Source organism: Hibiscus syriacus, unplaced genomic scaffold (assembly GCF_006381635.1).
Source record: "Hibiscus syriacus cultivar Baekdansim isolate YM2019G1 unplaced genomic scaffold, ASM638163v2 tig00111084_pilon, whole genome shotgun sequence".
NCBI lineage: Eukaryota > Viridiplantae > Streptophyta > Magnoliopsida > Malvales > Malvaceae > Hibiscus > Hibiscus syriacus.
This window is the reverse complement of record NW_024062975.1, coordinates 39,134-56,958: the sequence shown is the minus strand read 5'-3', so window position 1 is coordinate 56,958 and position 17,825 is coordinate 39,134. Positions and strand designations below refer to the sequence as shown.

General features: G+C 32.6%; 3 protein-coding genes across 3 annotated transcripts; 2 read left to right on the top strand and 1 right to left on the bottom strand.

Annotated features, from left to right (window-relative positions):
- Positions 1 to 2,101: 2,101 nt before the first annotated feature.
- On the top strand, positions 2,102 to 3,273 carry LOC120152076 (desiccation-related protein PCC13-62-like). The gene is made up of 3 exons (XM_039164367.1): positions 2,102 to 2,438; positions 2,513 to 2,750; positions 2,852 to 3,273. Exons 1-3 carry the CDS (start codon positions 2,119 to 2,121, stop codon positions 3,233 to 3,235), a joined length of 942 nt encoding a protein of 313 aa, XP_039020298.1. The 5' UTR covers positions 2,102 to 2,118; the 3' UTR covers positions 3,236 to 3,273.
- Positions 3,274 to 7,338: 4,065 nt separating this feature from the next.
- On the top strand, positions 7,339 to 8,617 carry LOC120152022 (desiccation-related protein PCC13-62-like). Its single transcript, XM_039164324.1, has 3 exons — positions 7,339 to 7,665; positions 7,743 to 7,974; positions 8,234 to 8,617. Exons 1-3 carry the CDS (start codon positions 7,343 to 7,345, stop codon positions 8,615 to 8,617), a joined length of 939 nt encoding a protein of 312 aa, XP_039020255.1. The 5' UTR covers positions 7,339 to 7,342.
- Positions 8,618 to 9,988: 1,371 nt separating this feature from the next.
- Positions 9,989 to 13,311, bottom strand: LOC120152062 (dol-P-Man:Man(5)GlcNAc(2)-PP-Dol alpha-1,3-mannosyltransferase-like). The gene is given in 14 exon segments (XM_039164359.1): positions 9,989 to 10,157; positions 10,242 to 10,298; positions 10,491 to 10,569; positions 10,646 to 10,740; positions 10,942 to 11,058; positions 11,525 to 11,613; positions 11,825 to 11,878; positions 11,983 to 12,049; positions 12,143 to 12,170; positions 12,173 to 12,299; positions 12,610 to 12,678; positions 12,780 to 12,917; positions 13,026 to 13,060; positions 13,143 to 13,311. Coding segments are annotated over 14 exon segments (1,293 nt in total).
- Positions 13,312 to 17,825: the final 4,514 nt, after the last annotated feature.

Below are 17,825 nucleotides of genomic sequence, written 5' to 3'. Positions count from 1 at the left end.
TCGGAGAAAAGATTCCATCCAGCATTCCGGTCCAGTTAATTCTATCTATGCTTTGATTATGGCTCACCGCTCTATTCAAAACATGAAGGAAATCACACCAAATTGGCTTCTCCCAATCGAATAATTCTCTTCTCAATTCAATCCTCAAATCCCATAAACCAAGAACCCGACACCCGAAAATGACAAGTTTAGAACGTGATGAATAGTCGATGATTATTTTATTTTAATTTTTAATAGTCGAGAATCTCAACGAAATAACCTTATATAAAAAGAAATTAATGGCTAAGATTCCATCTAGAGAAACATAGGTATGGACTGAGATTTGAGTTCTTAATTTTTTTTCTCTTTTAGATTTTTTTAGGTGAGACAATTAATTAACTATTTTATGGGTAGTTGAATTAAAGAAATAATAAAATAAACGTTACTTTTAATGTCATTCTTAATTAATAAAAGAATACTCGGAAAGAGATTATAAATTAAAAAGATAATAATAAACTGACAACTTTTTATTATATTTATATTGGTCATTCCATTTACTCGACCAGATCTGATAGAGTTGGACTTTTTTTATAAAAAAAATCATATTCGAGTCTAGTCGGGTTAGATTTTTAGGAGGTGAGATCGGGTCAGATTCAGGTTGAGAGTAAAATAACTCCGACCCGAACCGATCCGAGGATAATAATGTAATTTGTATAAACTTTTATTATTTTTTACTTAAATCCTTAATTCATATCGGGTCGGATCAAATTTATACTCTAAAAAATGGGGTTGATGTGGAGTCGAGTGGAGGATATATATTTTTCGGGTTGGTCGGATGTAGGATATAAAATTTTATTGTATCTTTAAATTGGTCCTCAAAAACTTAAATGATTATAATACAATAAATTTTTTTAATTATTGACAACATACACATATTTTGTAGGTAGAGTTGTTCGAGACTTTTAATAAGATTAACATTCTCTTTTATTAGTGGGATCGCTTGATAGATTCCCTTTTCTTCTCTTTTTTTATGTAACTAAAACCTTTAATTTTATTAAGAATAAAAAATATTAAAAAATATTTTATATTAAAAAAATTCTTAAATAATTTTGATTGTATATTAAGTTTTTTATTGGATTAATATCAACAAATAATCGTATACTACTAAATAAAAAATAATTATTTTTAAATGATAATTAAATATTATATTACATCAATTTTATATTTCATATTTCTACATAATCTTTAAATAAAACGATTAAAAACCATCCTTCCAGACCTAGTTATCAAAGTCATGTTCGTTGAAGATTTAAATATAAATCATTTATCACTTTATTTAAAATTTATTCGATTCCGAAAAGTAAAACATTTTATGTGAGTGCCGAGCTTGGAAGCCGTTGACTAAGACCGCGATTCTCGCTGTTGAGATGTACTCCCCGATCCAGCTTCTCCATGTTAGTACTATGTTCCCCTCGTTGTTCTCATAATGTTTCATGGTGTGAATGATTTCGTTGGCTATCAAGATGCCACGATTAATATGATGTTTTTAATGTGGATTAATTACTAATCAATTTCTTATGACTTGATACAAGTTGTCAATATGTTTGTTCAATGATCCTAACAGAGCTTTTGCCGTGTAACGAGGGACTTCTATGAAGTCACAGGAAACTAATTAGTAATTAATGAAGTCCATTATTGAATTCTTGTTCCCAAATTCAAAAAAATCACCTCATAACAGTATTTTTAACTTTAAAAAATTAATTCTAATTACAAAAGGTAATATATTCTCCGTAAATGATTTACATTAGAGAAAATAACCTCAGTGACTAAAAATGTCTTATAATATGCGATAGTCGAAGTTCGTCTGGAAACTGATTTGTGATACCGGAGATCGCGTTGCGAATTATCGATCGCATTGCGATTTAGTTGGTCATTTTGGCAAATCCAAAAAAAATTAGTTAAAATCGTATATTATAAGACATTTTTAATGACTGAGTTTATTTTCACTTCACATTATGTCATTATCACATGAATGAATGTAGTAGATCTCTCCCCCATCTTATTTCCCGTCTATAAAAGCAGAATAACAGTGGCGGTGATAATCATCAACGGATCATTGATCTTGTATAATTAAGCAAAATGGCTACTCGATCATGCTCCTATGCTTTTCTCCTTCTTGTTGCCTTCCAATCCGCCGTTATGAAGGGGGATACCGTTCGTCCTCCACCTCAGTGCAGGCCGGTACCAGCTTCCACCTTAGAAAAGATTGAATTCGTCTTGAACTTGATCGTTTACAGAGCAGAAATTTTTCTGCGTTCTTCAGTCGGTCGTGGAATCAATGGTATATCACCAGGTCTGGTCCAAGGCCCCGTTCCCATCGGCGCCACCGTCGCGGAGCTCGACGGTGAAATCCGCGACATCATCGAGGAATTTGGTTTAAGTGGTGTCGGACATATCAGGTTCTGATCGAGTTTAGGGGACATTAAGGAATCCATCTTATGTTCTAAAATGATTAAAAAATTGGATTTTGCAGGGCTATCGTCAACGTCACGGAAATCAAAGCTCCGGTTGCAAGGCCTCAGCTGAATTTCAGCAGACAACTTTTTTCAGACTTAATCGACGTCGTTTTGAACGGCTCTGCTTTGACTCCTCCATTCGACGTTTACGGAGCCACCACCAACTTTTTGTTCGTTGCCGCCGATGCTTCTTCTCTTTTACAACAATATTTGCTCGGAATTATTCCTTCCGTAGTCGGCGACGCTGAACGACGGGTAATGACTTAAAATGAATTAAAATTTTAGTGCCTGTAACGAAAACGTCTTAAAATTCAATGACCATCAGTATAATTTACGATTTCTCATTTTTCATTTAGCTGGTGGCCGGAATAGCGCTCAAGGTGGCGGCAGAATTCGGAGTTATCCGAGCCCAACTGTACGGCAGGGCGAATTCAACAGTGTCGCCTTATAAATTCACTGTGGCGAATCTCACCATGCTTATCTCACAACTGGTTAACCAACTTGCGGGATGCGGTGTGAAAGATGAAGGATTGATGGTGCCACTCCAACTCGGAGCGGAGAATCGGACTACCAGTAACGTCGTACCGGCGGATGTGTATTCCCTTGCTTCCCCACGGTATGAACGGGAGCTCTTGAAGATCCTATTCGGAACCGGTAATGCAACCAGGCCCGGTGGATTTTTCCCAAGTGGCTTCAATGGGACACTTTTTAGACGAATTCAAACCCAAGGACTTAGCTAAGAGCTATGAAAATACTAGGAGTCCCACACATACTTTTATATTAAAGAAATAAACTTATAAAATTTTAAGAATATAATAAAAATTATTAATAATAAATAAAAAATAACTAAATTAGGAGTATGAGAGGCTAAATTTTTTATAAGGATAATTGCTCCATTAGTCTCCTTCGATTTATATCGCTGCATAAATAAATCAAAATCTAAACATATATTAATGAGTAGATAAAAAATTTAAAGTCAAAAACTAAATTAATTTGGATTTTATTATATTAGCTAAATGAAATAAATCTTATTCTTGTACAATTGAACAAAAATGTTAAGGAAATGGCGGACTTATAAATTTATTAAAGAGATGGTCAAAATATTTTTTTATTTTCTAGAAATATAATTTTTTAATTGACGAGTCTGATAAAAAATATTTTATTTATTTCTCAGAAATATATTTCCCTAGAAATATCGTATATATATTGGTCTACGTATGACTTAACATGCAGTTATTATAAAAGCTAGCATTCAAGGGATGTTGTGATCCCCAATGCTTCAAAGCTCTTGGACCCCCGAATTTGGAGTATCCTACTTTCACGCAATTCACAGGGTTCAATAAGCAATCGATATTTCACGATTAAGGGTGTAGTACTATTTGTAGTAGAGGTCCTTATATATCGTATTAACAATCGAAATATGGTTGAAAGAAAAAATCTCTATTTGACAGGGCTTCTTCCTATACCTAGGAATTCCATTGGACCCAGAAATGATACATTGAAAGAATCTTTTGGGTCTTCCAATATCAATAGCTTTGTCTTAGGGCAACAATCCGTTATGCCGTTATTGGTAGTTGAGTCGAGCTTATAAAATTACAACTCGAATTCAATTCGAGTCTAATCGAAAAATTGATTTTTCGACTTAAGTTGAGTTTTGCTCTCTCCTAACCCACACACATGAAATTTATTAACTAATAAAAGTAAACCTAACTTAAAATTTATTAAGCAATGAATGATAACCCAACTTGCATGTGGTGTTACGTGTTCACATGGCATGCATGAATGCATTCCAGATTCCCTCCACTATAAAAGGAGAACCCATCCCGATTCTCCTGCAAGTGAGATTTATCAAGGAATTTGAACAAAAGTGGCTAGTCGATCATGTTTATGTGTTTTTCTTCTCTTACTTCTTGCATTTCAACCTATCATGACGAAGGCCAACATTGTTCTTCCTTCACCTCACCGCTGGCCATTAATGGCTTCCACCAGAGAAATGTTGGAATTCGCTGTAAATTTGCACATTTATAAAGCAGAATTTTTTCTGCATTAGAAAAAATATGAAAAAATACATATGTATTGTTTATGGTTATAAAAAACCATTTAAATTAGAATCAAATAATTTCGTAACATTATAAATATTTACAATTAAATTTAAATAGAAACTCAAAAATTTGATTCGACTCGACTCGACTTAAACAAATTTTAGGTCAACTTCGAGTTGTAAAATAAGACTCGTCAACTTGAATAACTCGAAATTTTTTTACTCGAATCGACTCGATGGAACGCTCACCTCTAGGTTCATTGGTATAATTGAAACGAAAATCAATGACCAATGACATAACTAAAAATTTTAAAAGTTCAGTAGTGTAAACGATATAACGTCTAAAGTTTGGTGGTATCTGATGTGGTTTACCCTTAAATTTATGACAGTTTAAGAATAATAAATGAATTACTTAAGTCTGTATTTTTTCCCCGTTTCGAATCTAATCTTAATCCACTGCCTTGGTAATTTTCTCTTATTTAGTTGGCCGCTGAAATCGCGCTCTACGAGGCTGCATCATATGATGTTTTCCGATCACTACTCTACGAGTCTGTAAATTTGCACATTTATGAAGCAGAACTTTTTCTGCGTTCTTCAGTTGGTCGTGGAATCAACGATATATCACCAGGTCTGGTCGAAGGTCCGGCTCCCATCGGAGGTGTCATTGCCAATCTCGATAACCGCGCCAGAAGCTTTATAGAGGAATCTGGTTCAGCAAGCGTCGGGCATATCAGGTCCTGCAGATTGATTCATATTTTCCATAAGAATTGATTCCAACTTATATATAATACTTTTTAATTATTAAATTTAGGGTAAACTACATCAGATACCATCGAACTTTAGTTGATGTACCGTTTATGCCATTGAATTTTCAAAATTTCCAATTATAGCATTAAACTTTGATTTTTGTTTCAATTATACGACTAGACTGTTAAATCGTTAACAGTCGGATAAAAACAACATATTTTTTGTGAGTGTCTACGCTGGTAGCCATTAATCACGTCATTGTGATGTTAACAATTTAACGGTTCAGTTAGGGGTGAGCAAAACTCGACTTAATTTGAAAAATCGATTTTTTCAACTCGAAGCAACTCGAGAAAACTCTACTAGAATTGACTTTGAGTTGTAATTTCATAAACTCAACTTGGCTCGAAAAAATTTCAAGTTCAAATCAAGTTGTAAAATACAACTCGAGTAACTCAAATAGTAACTCAACTCGAAATTTTTAGTAATTAATGGATTGATTTTTAATTTTGAGTCGAGTCCCTTGACTCTGTATAACATATGTATATCACTAGGGGTGTTTAAATCCGGGTACTCGGGTCCTCGAATACTTGATTGATCGACCTGTGTCCCGTCCCAGATGTTATGGGCACCCGAATTTTGCGGGTACTCGTAATTCGAGTATTTGGGTACTCGGAGTTTTTATCATTTTCAAATTATTAATTTTAAAAAAACATACACAAATTTAAATGTTCAAATAACATACTAAAACATATAAAACATAGAATTTAAAAGTTCGAAATACAAAATATAATAATCTATAATATAAATAAAACATACATGTTTTTTTAAATTTTATTAGTTTAATTTAATACATAAAATTATTAATAATTAAATATGTAATATTATTTTATATATAATAGTAAATGTAACGGGGTATCCAATAATCTATAATATAAATAAAACATACATGTTCAAATTACATACTAAAACATATAAAACATAGAATTTAAAAGTTCGAAATGCAAAATCTAATAATCTATAATATAAATAAAACATACATGTTTTTTTTTTAATTTTATTAGTTTAATTTAATATATAAAATTATTAATAATTAAATATGTAATATTATTATATTATTATCTTTTTATTTTTTATATTATATTTTTAATTTTTAACAAGTATGTCCTTATGACATGTTTTGGTCATTTGGTCGTTTTTCATTTATCTTTTTTTAAGAGTTGATTTGACATCGCAACAACTGATCAAGATGACGCTTATATGTTATCATGATGATCTTCCATGCTTTGGACCCTCGGATTGGATTTTGATACTCAATTTGCATTTGTGGATAGTGTTTTTATGTCGCTTGACTCTAATTTACGGTTTTATCGGTGGTCTTTTAATAGTTTGATCCCCTTTTTCGATTTGTTTGTCGATTAGATCAGATATGTTTGTATTTATCATTGTTCGAGTTTTGGTTAGGTTTTTTTAATATTTCTTTGTATGGTCCTTATGTGATATTAAGATGTTACTTTTTTTATATAAATCTATTAGTTTTATTAAAAATATAAAATATCTAGAATTATAATGAAGATTTACAAGCATAACCATAAACGTAAACTAAATTATAATTAGGACATTTTCCAATAAACATTGACACAAAAACTAGACACCTATATTACACAAAGTTCAAAGAAGAAAAAAGTTAAAAAAAACCTAACAAACGCTCGAAACAAAATAAAAATATGAATAAATCTGACTGCATCGACAAACGAACCTCAAAAGAAGATGAAACTATGGTTTAAAGAAAGTGGAAGAGTGAGAGGAGGAAACATAAAATATGGTTTAAAAAAAAGGAAAGAAGAAGAAAAAATACAAATAAACTGGGGATCTAGTCTTGCGTGCATGAAATTTATTAACAAATAAAAGTAAACCTAACTTGAAAGTTATTAAGCAATGAATGTTATGGTGTTACGTGGTCGCATGACATGCATGAAGGGACACCAGATTCCCTCACTATAAACGGAGAACCCACCCCGAATCTCCTGCAAGTGAATTTCATCAAGGAATTTGAACAAAAATGGCTACTCGGTCATTCTTATGTGTTATTTTTATCTTACTTGTTGCATTTCAATCCACCATGTTGAAGGCCAACAATGTTCTTCCTCCACCTCGCTGCAGGCCAGTACTGGCTTCTACCAGAGAAATGTTCGAATTCGCTTTGAACTTGCACATTTATAAAGCAGTACTTTATCTGGGTTCTTCAGTTGGTCTTGGAATCAACGATATAGCACCAGGTCTGGTCGAAGGTCCGGCTCCCATCGGAGTCACCGTTGCCAATCTCGATAACCGCACCAGAAGGATTGTAGAGGAATCTGGTTTAGCTAGCGTCGGACATATCAGGTCCTGCAGATCGTTCCATAATATGGGATTTTAGCATACGCAGTTAATTGTTTATAAATAGTTTTGATATCTTGCAGGGAACTCGCAAATGTCACATTCCAAAGGACTCCACTTCCAATGCCACAGTTGGATATAAGAGCACAAGTTATTGCCAAATATTACGACGTTATAAATGTCACTTTGCATCCTCCATACAATATATATGACAACACAAAAAGCTTTCTCATTGTAGCTATTTATTCTTCTTATCTTTTACAACAATATTACGCTGGTATTACGCCTTCGATTGTCGGAAACCGTGAACAAGAGGTAACTGCTTTCTATCGGAAAAGTTGATATATTTTGAAGGAATTAAATCTAATATTCTTTATGAAAATTATAAAAACTTTGTCTATGAGTCATTATATATATTATTATACTTGTAATAGCTAACTGATGGACTCACCCACATGAGAATTGATTCCCACGGTTAATGATTTAACGGACAAGTGGTCTAATTCTACTATATTTTTTCGCACGTTTCAAATCTAATCTTAAACCATTGCCTTGGTAATTTTCTCTTATATAGTTGGCGGCTGGAATCACGTACTACGAGGCTGCATCATATGGTGTTATCCGATCACTACTCAAAGACATGGCTAACACAACAGTGCCGCCTTATACGTTAACGGTGGGCAACTTTACCAACCTTACTGCACAAATTGGTAACCGACTGGGTGGCTGCGGCGTGAAAGATGAAGGTTTGACCGTGCCGCTTCCGCTCGGAGCTGAGGGTCGAACTACCAATAACGTCATAGCGGCGGATGTCAACTCCCTTTCGTATAAACGGATTGAACGAGAATTCTTGAGGATCGTGTTTATATCCGGCGACGCCACCAAGCCCGGTGGACTTTTTCCGAAAGGTTTCGTGGGGACGCTTTATAAACGAATTGCTGCCCGAAAACAAAGCTAAGAGTTTTGAAGCATTGGGGATCTCAACATCCAGTGAATGCTAGCTTTTATCATAACTATCTGCCCCTTAGTTATGTCGCCTTCGAGTTTGGAAACAAAACCTACATGCTATTAAAGAAAAGAAGAACTCATTATGTATGTACTTAAATGTTGCTTCGAACTTCGAACAATCTATAAATATAATATTAGTTAAGTATTCTAGTTTGGTCCTTTTAGATTATGACATGATTGCTAAACACAAGAAAACACTTCACTAGAAGCACTGCAAGACATTAAATATCACTTCGCATAATTTGTTTATAGCGATTTTTTTCCCTATAGTGGCATTTTAAAACGACGGTTAAAATACTCTTAGTGTAAAAAAATGCCACAATAAGTGTTGGCTAAATTTTTATTTCTATGACAATTCTAATACATTATGACTTTATAACATAACTAGTCACTTAATTTATGTTATTTTTTATGAATGATATACATTAAAAATATGCGCCTAAAATTATGGATTTTAATATATCAATTGAGTTGGTATGGTGATTAGTTTTGAAAGTGAGGGTGCACAAAGTGTCTCAACGATCCTTCGGGTGGTCTTGGGTTCGTGTCTCGAGCTTTTATAAGCTTCAATTCATGGTTTCGTGATCGAGTCGAGCTTGAAAATTTTAAGCCCGCGGGTTTTCAAGTCAAACTTAACAATACTTAAACTCGACTCGACTTCTTCACAGTCCTGCCTTTAACCACTGAGATAACTTAGTTCATTTACACACAAATGTGTTTGAATAATATCCATTTTTATAACGAGGTATATAATTTCTTTTAAATAGAGAATTCTTAAATATTTAAATGTGAAAATTGAAGGGTATTTTCCGATTGAGCATAAGCAAAAGCCCAAATGAGAAAGGAGTTGTCGAGCGCCGAGTGAATTCAAAATTTAACCACAGGAATGGATCCCTGCAAGAGAAAGTCTCATCTGCTTTTTGTGTTCCTTTCAAAAACAAATAAGCTGCTTTTTTATTTTATTTTGGTTTAAATATACTCCCAGTACCCTTACTAATTGGACTTTTGAATTTAGTCCTAACCTTTTATTCCGAAAATTTAATCTTCTGTCCAAGTAATAACACTACAGACTCTCCTATTAAATTTTAATTTGAATAACGAAACGCCTCAATGGAATTTAATTGAAATAACAGTGTTATTAATTGATCTTTACTCGTCAAATCAAACAAGATACCAACTTCACAGAAATTCAAAGCAAACTAAAGTTTCCAAATCTTTAGAATACAAGGGGTGGGGGTATAATTAAACCTTTAAGAAATGAATGGATTCATCATTTCACCATTAGATGAAATGAAGAAAGTTCATACAAGGGTTGGGCGTTTCATTTTTCCTTTCGACAAACCGACTTCTCGGTCTCGTAAGGATTTTCGGGCTTAGAATACCACAAACCCAACAGTATAAGTAAATGTAGACAAAGGAGTAGAAGAGATGAATACAAGTTTGATGGGAACACATTCCAGCACAGCTCCACTCCAACGAAAATAAGCACGCTGAACAAGCGAAAGGTTAACAAATTATTATACGCAACTAACTGCACTGAATTCATTCAAACCGCGTTGGGGTAAAGAAGTTACCGAAGCAACGTAGGGAAAGGTGTTATCCACAACAGGTAAGGCAAACTATAGAAATACCTGCACCCATAGACTATAGTTAAGACCAGATGAGGGATCTGAAAGTATGATTCCACATAAACTATTGTGTAGAGCAGATATCGAATATATACAAACTAGAAAAGAACTTATCTAGATTGCCCATAATTATATGTATCATGGGAGGTGTCGAAGATATGAATATCAAGGCATTTGTACTAGCAGGACACTCACCACAGGTAGAATTGATAATGCAATGAACGAGCACATATAATGCCAATGAAGTTTCCAGCAAACATGGTTGTCACGATATCTGTGGATTCATTTCCACCAAATTTAGTATTCCTATGAAGAGGAACAGAGGGAAATTCATAGAAGGATAGACTTACGTTCTTTCTTGAGGGGTTTTGGCCATGGAGAGCTGGATGATGACAAACAACACCTAATCCTTGAATATAAAAACTTAAAAAGCCCACCTTCATGCCTGCAAAGCCGTATATATAAGAGCAATAAAAATTATTTATGTAACTCACATGGCAACAAATATTGCCTGAAAGGTTAAATCTATAAATTTTATGATAAACAGCACAAACATTCTCTAAACTAACTTTTTTTCTGGAAAAAAGAATCCTGTGACCGCACATTCAGCATTTACTACTAAGAGAACATAAGCCATTTCACTTACTTGCACCATTTATAATGAGCAAATACTATAAGCAAAACAAGTTGAGCAATCAGCAAAGAGATGGCAAATTCCTTCGACACAAAAATTGGTTCAGGAATGAACTTGAAGTTGACAGACCTGGCAAAAAATAAAAGTCGAAGTTAGACCTCAACAACACCCATTGTTGTGCAAGTTACGAAAAGCGTTGTCGGGAAAACAATGAAGGATAGAGCTATTCACAAAATACCACTGCAACATACAAAGTGACAATCCTTTAGGAAATCAAAGGAAAAATTTCTTATCAAATGGATTTATAAAGAGCAAAACAACAAATTTCTCAACTTCAGAATTCTTTCAGGTCAAATTTTTATCTAGCAATCCATTCTAATCTGTAGTCCCATGCGGAAAAGAAAATCTAAACTGTGATCATGTTGATGAACTATGAAGCTAATATTCCTTGAAATATCAATAATCCAAGAAAAATTACATAAACAATATTTCCATTTACTGCCATTCAGAAAAGATGCTACTGATTAATCCTGTCAACAAGTTAGTAACTGGCAACTAAGGAGAATGGTGAGCATTTTCAATGCTATAAAATTACCAGAAGTGGATGAAAACGCGTCCAAGATTAAAGGCACGTGATATATATTCAATTGGATATGAAACTAGAAATGGCAGCCCCAGCACAATCTGCAGAACCTTTCACTGAGTATGTAGAAAAGAACAAACATATTGACAGGCAATGCCTCCTGCCACGAAATTACTTGCAGTAGTCCAACTCACCTAACCACATTGAATATAAGTTAAGATGTGAGGAAATTGGAAGTAGAAATCCCGATTATAAGGAAATTTCAATGCTAATAATGAGTCGTCAGAGGCCAAAAAGGAATAGCTGACACACCTGCACAAGTGCCGCACCAGCCAAAGCTGATATTACCCCAGTGATATTCATAGCCTGTTATAAGAGGTTATAACAAAGAAATATGCAACTGTTTAAGTAAAATAACTAACCTAGTTGTTAATTACTAGAAAAACAAAATCAAGCAGAAGTTAATGCACCTTTAGCATGAGTATAAAAAGAGATGGAGCAAAGAGAAGGACATTCATCTTTACTGAAACTGCAGCACTACACATAAAAGAGAGAGAAAGTAGGATCAACTTCTTTTCTATTCCTTCTTAAAAGGGAATAAAAATTGTGCTGATAAACTAAGCATACTACCTAAAAATAATCAACCCAAACCGCCACCATCCAAAAGAATGGATGCCATAGCAGCATGGAGGAATGTCATCGCAAAACAGTCATTAAACAGTCGAAGCACAAATATTGAGTGAACTCGCTTTGAAAGACAAAGCAAGCTAAGAGCCCACCATGGAAGCTGCAAAACGTTTTAAGAACAGTAAATGCTGATAAAAAAGGAAGCACCAATACAAAATAAAGCAAGAAACAATAACAATAAAGAACATTTTCCTTTTCCAGAGACTTGATCGTTTCTGACGAGAAAAGATACAAACTTTAGTGGCGCTTAAGTGCGAAAATGGTATCAGAGAATCAAAACTGAAATCAAGTGACCTCAAGTACACAAGTTTCCAACGTTGACAGCACTCAGTTAAAGACATCTATTTCTCAGCTTTATAAATTTTACATGATATTAGTGCTTGAACCGTAAACAATAGCAAATTCCATACCACGTCAGTCTTTACATAGATTAATAAGACAATTCCCAGGTTTATGATGTATAAAACCCCAAACAAAATCTGCAACCAAGAACAAAACAAAATTGTAAGCATACATAACTGGTTTACATAAGCACATGTCATGGACAAGAAAATTATATTTGCCTAGCTAAAAAGATCACCTGAGCTAGAAACACTTGTCCTCCAGAAACATACTGAATAGCAGAGTAAACATAAAGGAAACCGGCTGGATAGACAAGCGGCCCAGTGTCCCCTTTCAGGTTCTTGTAATCCCTTTCTCCTCCAAGAAACCCACTAACCTGTCATCTCGATAAACACTAATCCTACATAATTCCCATTGAATAAAAACAAACAGACGAATAAACCCAGGAAGGAAATTAGCTTGATTAGGATAACAAATAATACACCTGAGACATGTAAGCGTCCCAATCTATCTTCGTATCTGAAAATTAAAAACCATGAGCTCAATTATACATGGAAGAAGGGGGAATAACAGTAAGAGAGTGGGATCTTCGGGATCTTACAAGGGACGTAGGCGATGATGAAGGAAACGAGGAGGGAGTCAATGATGAGTAAAGCTAAAGCCATTGTTGTTTTTGGGTTTTTCATGAGTTTGGGGATCAGGGAAGAAGAAGCATCAGCTTTTCTCCTAGAACGTTTGCCATGAACTGGTGCTGAATTTTTCACCGCCATGGTTTTTTTCCTCCCTTCTTTTTGTATTTTGGGTTGAACTTGTGTTGGCTTGTCTTGATGGAGGAGAAAGAAGGCAATCGGAGTAGTCGAGTTTCAAGACGCAAAGCGGAGATGATGAAAGAGTAGGATACTTGGGTTAGATTGTGGACAGTTTGATTTGGGCTTTAGACTGGAAATAGATCCGTTTGATGGATACTCGACTGCACATTCACAAACCCAAACCCTTGTTCATCTCTCTCTTCTCTAAACTATCACTTTTTCGTTTATTATTCATGCTTATTTCTATTTTAGTTTTGGGTAAAATTAGCAGAGTGAGTTTTAACTAATAAGGTTATATTTATATTTGTTTATTTACTTTTAAAGGTATTTATGTTTAATTTGTGTTTTATTTAAATTTATTTTATTATATTTTATGTTTTTTTTGTTTATTTTTTAAAGTATTAATATTCATTTTGTTTAACGTTTGTTATATGCAATGTTATTAAAACTGGATCGGATCGGCCGGTTCGATCGGTTGAATCGTTAACCGGTGGCCTGTCCGGTCCGGTTAACTCCCAAAACCGGATTAGCACATAATCGATAAAGAATCGGGAAGAACCGACTGAAAATCGGAAAAACCGGGGTGAACCGGTTGAAAACCGGCAAAACCGATTTGAACTGCCGGTTCACTTTTTTTCTTTAAAAAAAATTAAACCAAACAACGTCGTTTGTTCAACGAGCCGAATCAAATTCGAGTATTGCTGAGCTCGACTCGAACTCGAAAACTTTAAAAGCAAGCTCAACTCGACTCAAAAACTCACGAGCTAAAAATTATCAACTCGAAATATAATATTAAAACTTGAAATCGAAAAGGCTCGAACTCAAAAAAAAAATTAAAAGTTCGATTGAAGCCTAAAATTTGAGCTCAATTGAAGCCTAAAATTTGAGCTTAATTGAAGCGAAAGAATAGTTCGCTTTGTGCTCACCAAAAGGCTCCATGATTTTGAATGTCAAATTACCTCTATTATTTATAGAAGTAAGTTGGAATGCTCTTCTATGTTTCTTAGCCATGTGAGATTGTTTTTTTAAAAACAATTAAACCAAATGACATCATTTGTTATGATTTTTTAAACCCCAATTTTATTTTTTTGATTATAGTTATATAATTATATTTATTATTTAATATGTTTTACCTTAAATATTATGTTGTAGTTGATTTGAATCATTTTGTTTCACTTGATTTTATGGTTTTTCATTTATACATGTTATGACTTGTGATATTTTTATACCTTTTAATATTGTAAACTTAAAAAAGTGTTACATATATATTAATATTGCTTTGAATATTATGTAAAATTAAAAAAAAAATATTATTTTATATAAAATCCGGTTCAACCGCGGTTGAACCCGGTTGAACCAGTGAACCAGTACCTTCACCGGTTCAATGTCCGGTCCGATTTTGAAAACATTAGTTATATGTATTAAAAGAGGTGAATATAATGTAATATATGTTTAAATACTCTCCATCATATATTTAATGTAATCATCACCATCACTAATATTCAAAATATAAAAAAAAACAAATAAAAAAGTCGATAAATGAACAATAAATAAACTTTCAAACGAGTTTATTCCTTAACATAAACAAATTGAACATATACATTTATTCTTTTATTAAATAAATATATAAATTTTAATTGTTTAATTTAATAAATAAATATTATACAAATAGATTTATAAATAATTCATTGAACACTTCTATTTATATTAGGGATGACAGGCGGGTAGGATTTCATGAATTTCGCATCAGCGAGGATGGATATAAGTTTAATAGGTAGCGAACGGGTGTAGATATAAAAAATCATACCCGCAATGGATAGTGAGTAGCTGATGGATTTAAGATCTTACTCATCCCGTATCCGTCCGTCCACTAATTCTCCCCCATATAAAATTTTTACTATTATAAATTTAAAAGTATAATTTCACAAATTATTCTATAAATCTTAAAATTTTATAAGACATAACTAACAATTTAATCAAATATTATGATATAAACATTTATAAAATTGAATTATTCGCTCCTATCTCAAATTTTTAATCTTTAGAATTAATTGAACTCACATGTATATCTAATTGGGTAATGTATATGGAGATAAATTTGAAAATGTATACACGTAAACATATATAAACTTGAAAATTTTATTCATCATAAATGATAAATTGATAATGGATACAAAAATATTAAATAAATACAAAAATATTAAATAAATAAAAAATAAAAATATATGCATCCATCCGGTCGTTTGCTTATCACTAATTTATACCTCTAAATTTAATTGACTTAGAGAGAGAAAAAAAGGGAAGTTTTGCCGTGCGATGGTTAAAAACGACTAAAAAATGATATGACTAATTAAATAAGTGACTGGTTAAAATTTAGACCGGTTAAAATTTAGATCGGTTATGTTATATCATTTAACATGAAATATTATCAAGTACAATAGCATATTAGTAGCGTTATATATGTAATAAGTAGCGTAATAGTAGCGCTTATATAATAAAATAGGCATTTAAACGGAAATATTATTAAGTACAATGACATATTAGGTAGCGCTTATTATCAGTTATGTTAATATCATTTAACATGAAATATTATCAAGTACAATAGCATATTATCGGTTTCGATGTTTTTTGGATCGATACAATTTTAAACGTATCGACACTTTATGCGTGCACCTCGTTGGGCATTCATTCTGAAAAAAGTATCGACACAAACTTAAAAAGTGTCGATATATTATGTAGACCTATTTTCTCATAAAACCGGTATATTTCTACCGGGCACATTGTAAATTTACCTATTACATTGTAATTATCGGTTTCAATGTTTTTGGGATTGATACTTTTAATAAATGTATCGACACTTTATGAGTGCACCTCGTTTGACATTCATTCTGGACAAAATGTATCGACACAAATTTAAAAAGTGTCGATACAATATGTTGACATATTCTCTCATAAAACGGTATATTTATACCGGTTACATTGTAAATTTACCTATTACATTATAATTATGTTTCGATGTTTTTGGGATCGATACTTTTAATAAATTTATCGACACTTTATGCGTGCACCTCGTTTGGGGATTCATTCTAGACAATAAGTATCGACACAAATTCCACAAGTGTCGATACATTATGTTGACATGTTTTCTAATTAACGGTATATTTATACCGGTTACATTGTTAATTTACCTATTACATTATAATTATTGTTTCAATATTTTTGGGGTCGATATTTTTAGAAAATGTATCGACACATACGTTTACCTGTTCTCTCATTAAATCCATATGTTTTATAATAACATGTAAAAATATGATAAAACCGGTAAAGAGCTACTTAATATGTTGAAAGTATCGACCCTTTTTATAAAAATGTATCGATACTTTACAATATAACAGTTAAAAATATGGCAAAACCAGTTTCATTATGACAAAACCGGTAAAGAGCTACCTGATATGTTGAAAGTATCGATACTTAACAATATAACATGTAAAAATATGACAAAACCAGTTTCATTATGACAAAACTGGTAAAGAGCTACCTGATATGTTGAAAGTATCGATACTTTACAATATAACAAGTAAAAATATGACAAAATCAGTTTTATTATGATAAAAACGGTAAAGAGCTACCTAATATGTTAAAAGTTATGTAATTTATGTTTCAAAATTTTTTTAATAGCGTTTCATGTTTTCCACCTACAATATTAATTTAATAAATTAATTTACACAAAAAATTATTTGATTGTTTATATATTTAAAAAAATATTATTTAGAATTTAAATTTAACAATTTTAACCAAAGATAATAATAAATATGTAATATCTATGATTATTATTTTTAATTGAATAATAATATATACCGTAACATAAAAATAAATCATTAGACGCGTATAATTATTAAATTAATATTTTAAAATTCACTCAAAAAATAACTTTAAATTAATGTTTTCTACATTGAAATAAATATGAACACTTATATATATCGATACTTATCGATAACCAAAATTTACCGATTATCAAAATTTTTAATAGTTTTTTATATTTTCTACCTAAAAATTATTAGTCTGTCAATATAATAAGTAGAGCTAAATTAAATTTATTAAATATCTTTTAATATATCCGATAACATCATATATTAATCGTATATTAGTATGTAGAGACAATCCGATAATAAAATATTGTCAAAACCCCTGAAAACGAAGCTTGAACGGCTTAAAAAGACGTATAAAACCAAAAGTACTAAGTGCAGAAGGACTTATCCGGTCGTTTTCTATTTTAGTCAATTGTTATCCTCTTACATACTGATTAAACCTGTCTATCCCCAGAAGCACCAGGAACACCCAGCTTTATGTCGACAAAATAAAACCATATGGCCACGTTTCGCATCCACGTGTGTGACCGTCGCTGTCCAGTGTCCACCCTTCAATCACTTCCTCCGCCACCCGTCACTCATTGTTCGCCTTCCCAAAATGTTGCT

Excerpts from the sequence above, each read along its gene's own strand:
- LOC120152076 (XM_039164367.1), top strand. The coding sequence starts at position 2,119 with ATGGCTACTCGATCATGCTCCTATGCTTTTCTCCTTCTTGTTGCCTTC. Across the intron at positions 2,439-2,512 it reads AGTGGTGTCGGACATATCAG|GGCTATCGTCAACGTCACGG; the intron begins GTTCTGATCGAG and ends TGGATTTTGCAG. Across the intron at positions 2,751-2,851 it reads TCGGCGACGCTGAACGACGG|CTGGTGGCCGGAATAGCGCT; the intron begins GTAATGACTTAA and ends TTTTTCATTTAG.
- LOC120152022 (XM_039164324.1), top strand. The coding sequence starts at position 7,343 with ATGGCTACTCGGTCATTCTTATGTGTTATTTTTATCTTACTTGTTGCA. Across the intron at positions 7,666-7,742 it reads GCTAGCGTCGGACATATCAG|GGAACTCGCAAATGTCACAT; the intron begins GTCCTGCAGATC and ends GATATCTTGCAG. Across the intron at positions 7,975-8,233 it reads TCGGAAACCGTGAACAAGAG|TTGGCGGCTGGAATCACGTA; the intron begins GTAACTGCTTTC and ends TCTCTTATATAG.